This window comes from Manduca sexta, unplaced genomic scaffold (assembly GCF_014839805.1).
Source record: "Manduca sexta isolate Smith_Timp_Sample1 unplaced genomic scaffold, JHU_Msex_v1.0 HiC_scaffold_1766, whole genome shotgun sequence".
In the NCBI taxonomy this organism is placed as follows: Eukaryota; Metazoa; Arthropoda; class Insecta; order Lepidoptera; family Sphingidae; genus Manduca; species Manduca sexta.
Window position 1 is genome coordinate 1 of NW_023592663.1, and position 6,038 is coordinate 6,038.

At 34.3% G+C, this 6,038-nt stretch overlaps 1 protein-coding gene and 1 non-coding gene across 2 annotated transcripts; both read left to right on the forward strand.

The window, feature by feature from the left end:
• Window positions 1–11: 11 nt before the first annotated feature.
• LOC119191655 (esterase E4-like) lies at window positions 12–2,400 on the forward strand (the record flags this gene model as incomplete). The annotated part of the gene is made up of 4 exons (XM_037445546.1): window positions 12–118; window positions 648–757; window positions 1,311–1,446; window positions 2,197–2,400. Coding segments are annotated over 4 exons (531 nt in total), but the record flags the coding sequence as incomplete, so codon positions are not given.
• A 295-nt stretch (window positions 2,401–2,695) lies between these two features.
• On the forward strand, window positions 2,696–2,766 carry Trnag-gcc. The gene has a single exon. It is a non-coding gene; the product is annotated as a tRNA-Gly (tRNA).
• The last annotated feature ends 3,272 nt before the right edge of the window (window positions 2,767–6,038 follow it).

Here is a 6,038-nt window from a genome sequence, read left to right on the forward strand (position 1 = left end):
AGGCACAAAGGCTAAGATCAGCATATCTTAATGATAAGAAATTGTCGAACGATTCATTCATCGCTGACGGACTTGGCAAGCTTTACGGAGATGCTATTACTGCCTTCCCGGTGCATAGGTAAACACATTTAAATAGACTAGCATTGTCTATGTTTACCGCCAATCAGAATCGAGGATGTTATGTTGCGGTTTGGAGAACACTGTCAGCAGTGGTTAAGGGTCCGAAATTCGTATAACCCGATTCCTGAGGCTTCCCTTTATGTAGAATCTAATTATCATTTGAACCATTTTTTGACCGCATTTATGCATACTAAGTATTACCTTATGTTGTGCCGGGTTGCCTTTCGGAATATTTCACCTTGCGCCACTGGTAGTCAGTATACTTAATTACTGAAAATTATGAACTTAACTTTCAATGGCTTAAGGTGAATTTTTTTACTAAATGAGACGAGCAAGCCACTAGTCTGATCGCGAGCCGATCCATAAACAGAAATAACGCCATCGTAACATAGCCATGCTAACTGCTAGCGATGTTCTGACACCAATAGAATGATTAATTAATTATAATGATCCCAAACAATCCTGAGTTACAGGAATAATGGCTGAGGGTGGGATAGCTCGTAATCTTGATGTTTGCTCGCTTGCAGGATGGCCAATATGATGTGTCGCCACTCACCGCAGCCGGTGTACTACAGCGAGTTCAGTTACCAAGGCAACAACAGCCACTACTTAGACCCTAATACCAAGAAGCCTGTCGGTGAGTAACTTATTATTTGTAGTTTATACGAGCACAGCTAATTAGCCCCGCTGCAACTGCTGGTAAAGGAATGTGTTCATATTGTTTCGACTGGCGAGAGATTGTTATGCCTGCCGTCACAATTATATCGTCCTCTTCTAGCTAGATATACACAGGCTGATCTCGGAACGCGACAAATTTGCGTGGGCCACTAGGCGGGTTTTACCTTGTGCACGGTGGTCGCTATCCCGGCAGATTTAAAATATATCCTACCATCAGCAAAATTGTACCACCAGCTAAGTGTAACTCTGGACTTTCTTGTCTGTAGATTACAAAGTCTAGAGTTTAATTCAAAAAGCAAAAAAAATCAAGGACGATGATTATCTACTTGGCTGTATACTTCAAAGTTCCTTTGCTATCTTTAAACAGGAAAATGATTTTAATTTCGAACACTAGGTACTGATCTGAGGTACTGATATTTTAAATGAATAACCAATGGTTGTGGTAAGTTACAAATATCTTACTACCAACACCATCTTTGTATTCATATTTTGATACTATATCTTATTTTCAGCGGTGGCCCACCACGACGATCTCATTTACGTTTTCTCGTTGAGTTATCGGTTCCCGACTATAGAGGTATCAGACAGCGAAGACTCTAAGATGGTGGACAAAATGACCACGATGTGGTACAATTTCGCTAAGACTGGGTAAGCAATGTTTTTTTACACGATTACGTAAGTGCAATAGAGTCCAATAGAAGGTCGATTAGCGAAAGGTGATTACCGTCGATAGTCGACACAATTATGCCGATATTATTGAAAACAGGACTTCTCTGAGATTTCATAAAATACTTACAGTAAAGAGTCAATCTACAACCAGCTGACCGTATTGTTGTCGTCGTTCCATTGCAGGATGGAATTTAAATCAGTTTTCTTGAAACATAATGTAGTTACTGAATCAGTCAATATCATACAAAAAATGTGATATACTGTTGGGCACGGGCCTCCTCTACTACTAAGAGGGATTAGGCCTTAGAGTCCACCACGCTGGCCTAGTGCGGATTGGTAGACTTCATACATCCTCGAAATTCCTATGGAGAACTCCTCAGGCATGCAGGTTTCCTCACGATGTTTTCCTTCCCCGTTAGAGCAAGCGATATTTCACAAAGAAAACACACATAATGTGATATGACGTGTAAATTACATATCATAGAAGTTTAACTGCTGATTGTTTTGGTTTGTTTTATTTTATTATTACTCTTTATTGTGCGTCAAAGGTGAAAGTACAAACATATAATAGGAAAAGAAAATAATAAAATTAAGACAATAGTATGATTTTTCTATCTTTATTCACTTTCTAAATGCCACGGAAGTGTTCTGTAATTTGCTGATTACGAATGTTTCGGGGAAACTGTATTAAATACCACAGTATATAAAAAAATGTGTATTACATTTCAGGATTCCGAACCCCAGCGCAGAGTCTCAAGAACCAAAAGATAGCGATTCGTTCACATGGCCCGTCATGACTCCAAGCAAAAGAGTCTACTTGCGCATAGACAAGCAATTCTCAGTCCATGAGAATTTGTTTGAAGACAGGTTCAAAGTCTGGGAAGAATTGTATCCCATACCATATTAATAGAATATAGAAATGCTTGGAATTTATTTATTTTTTTAAAATTATAATCTAATCCACATAGAAGTATGATAATGTGTGTGTTTTTGTTGTTAGTATTTCTTAATAAAAACAAATTATTTAAAATCTATTGCCCTTTCGTTTGTACTTTACAATTAATTAAGTATACTGTTTTATGTTTTTATTTATAAGCAATAGTTGGTTTGAAATGTAAACTATATGCCTGACCAAAAAAGGCTTTGAAGAAAAAATGTTTAAAATATTTTTTCAAATGTAATGAATTTAATACATATATGACTCTTTATTTAGGGTACGTATTTCGAAGCATCGGTGGTTCAGTGGTAGAATGCTCGCCTGCCACGCGGGCGGCCCGGGTTCGATTCCCGGCCGATGCAGCATATTTTTTTCATTATTTACATGACATTAATATCTATAGTTCTCTTGCGTAGTTAGACCCTTAAATAATTCCTCGTTAAGTATTTAAAACCTCAAAAAAGTTTTAAATATGTTTATGACCGAGTATAAAAATATCAGTACAATGATTTTAATTTTCAAGTTGTATTGATGGAATTTTATTTTTGTTTTAAATTAATGACATCTATTTTCCATATTTGCGTGAAATTTATAATTTTAATACCTCTCACTTGAGCCATTAAAACTATAAATAAGGACCATATCAAAGCAGATGTTGACTTCTGACATGTAACTGTAGTTAACTGGCAAAAAGAAATTGTATGCAATGTTTGTATGTTATTTGTTATGCTTAGTTTTCCTTCCTGTAACCTTACTTTTACAAATCGTTATAGAATATAGTTGTATGGTATATATTATTGATAGTTCCGCCAGTTCAAATTGGGGGTACCCTGTAATGGCTGTGTTGTTGAATAAATAAATATTTGTATTTTGAATCTTTAGTAAGAGTTTTATCAAAGATTTGGGAAGCGATCTTTCCTACGGCTAGGCGATGCAGTGAACCAAGCCCCCTGGACACAGAATCAGTTACTTTTTAGGTTACCACCCTGTAATTAACAAGCATTTTATTTACTTAGAAGTTTTGGTTTTTTTTCGATTCCCTCGCAACGGCTAAGCAAGTCACATACACTGGGCTACTGCGACAAAGAAATTATTTATCTAAGAGCTTTCCTAACTTTGCCATTGATGAGATCTTACCAATCAGACAACGTATTTTTCTTATTAAATATAGGTAATAATACAATTCGACCTAAGTCTAGCCCATTGGATCCAAGTGCCCCCTGGATCAGTTCTAGGGATGGAACACAGCCCCTTCATATCCAGCGAATAAAAAAATCAATTCATATAAAAGAAATTTATTCCATTAAAATCTAACAAATAAAATATATTACAACATGAAAAGTCATACCTCATCGCAACTACAGTTAGATGGAGTATTGTGGAAAAATATGGACGCAAAAGCGAACATATGAGCAATGCATATTGAAAATTCGTTCCATTGCGAAGAAAACCTTAATACTCAAATTTTGCATATCCGCCAGGTTTTAAGCGTAGAGTATGCATCGTATTTTTTTCTTTTAGAATCGTAATCTAATGAATTAGATGATGAGATTATGTTATCGGCGCTCTCTTACGGGAAACTAGTGACATCGCTTGTATAAAAATACAAATAATCAGTTTTCAAATTATTGTTTTTTCCAAAGTTTTGTCCTCACAGTTGCCTGTGCACTATAGGGAACATGGACGAACTAATGGTAGCAGCACAAAACAGACACGAGGGCCACAGTAAGGATAAAAAATGAAACTTTACCGACCTGTAATTTGTTTAAGTTTATATATTTTTTATATGACAAAAATGATAAAATATGGGCCATTATTATTAATAGTTTGACCAAAATGTTTTTTTTTTTTTTATTTAAAGCCTGCTTTTGTATGTTATTGAAGCAACTCGGTAAGATTCAGGTTTGTTTGTATTAAATGTTAACTAAAACTTATTTATTTTTACAAATAACATGTTTATTAATTTTGGTAGTTTTTCCCATAACCATGGAATTTAAGTAGGTATTGTTATTTTATTGTTAGTTACAGCATCCAAACATACATCATTTATTAATGTTTAACTTAATTTTAATTCACTTCTATATCAACAGTAATAATATATTTATTTTTAAAACAATGCCAAATATTGAAAGGTAAATATTTCATTTTGCGTAACTATAGCAGAGCTTTTGTCGTACCTACACGTTCCCTATTATACGAGTTTACTAACGAAACACCTACACTCCAAATAACTTGGGTCAAACATTTGGAGGGCCTTGGCACCGTACCCGTGCTCTCTTCGGTTACGTAAGAGACACAAAAAGTAATTTTAACAAATATCTTACATTTCGACAAAATATTTCTAAGACTCGTTTTTTTTTCAACTCTCATTTGTGACTTGAGGCTAAAGGCTAATAAACCCCGGGCAATGCACAAGGTAAGTATTAAATGTGTACCATTACCAACAAGACTGGTTTGCATTTATTTTAATTCTAGAATTTGCACAGAGATACAAGGAATCGAATGTACTATAATACCCGCAGAAGTCATAGAGTTCGATAAGAGCCCTTTCACATAAGCAGTAAAATTCAATACCACTGACATAATAATATGAACTTGCTATCTAACCTGTGTAAACTAGCCTTAAAAGAATATTTTTTTTTATTACTCTACATGGTACAATGTAAGAATAAGAATAGTTTTTATAAAATATTTTCTAAAACTACATTCCAAATATACATAAAATTATGGGCGTACTTGAGAGAGAGCAGAGGAGTGCAAAGTGCAAATATTCGCCCCTGGATTTAACAAAAATACTAATTTACACCTGCATTTGTAAGATTTAGGGACCAGGGATATGAAATTTTCGCTTAGCCCCCAACCAAAACCAAAATATGCCCCTATGTTGAAAGCTGGTTACGCCAAAGCCTAAAATTCAATGAATAAAACTAGTTGATTTGAGATATATTTGGTGCTTCTTTAATTATAATTATGGCATTTAGAATAAACATAATTCGTCTTAGGTAACTACGTATATTGCGACAAGAAAGCGTGCCATATCTGGTACATTTAACATGTTTTGGTAAGAGTAGTCCGAAGTTTGTGAAATTACTGAACGGAATTTCACTGCGTTCTCACTGGGCACAAGATTTACTCTTATAACCCAGTAACACTAGCTGCAATAAGGTCACATTATTTACACATGTTTTTCTAAGGAAACTATTTTTTCGAATTAATCAATCGTTTAAAAACTATTTTTACATAAGTAATCTATTTTTTATTGTTCTGAGTGTTTCAACAGCGACAATTTAAAAATCCTTCCAGTGTGAATTACTTTTCTATACAACTACTTATATTGGTGAAGTTGCTGAGCCAAATCTAGATAAGAATGAAAAGATAATTCGAGATTTTATCGTAATCCTAATAAATTACAAAAAAACAGCAACTGTTAAAAATAAACACTAATTTAAAATTGTACATATAAGATACCAGTCTAAATCCAATTAACAATGCCACACTTTGTAATAAACAGGTTTTCCAAAATGTCACTACTGAAATATAATTATCCTAAATCATAATTAAATGCATTAAATATTACATACTATATTTACAACACTCCTGCTTATAAACAGAGCTAATTGTTGGCCCAAAAACT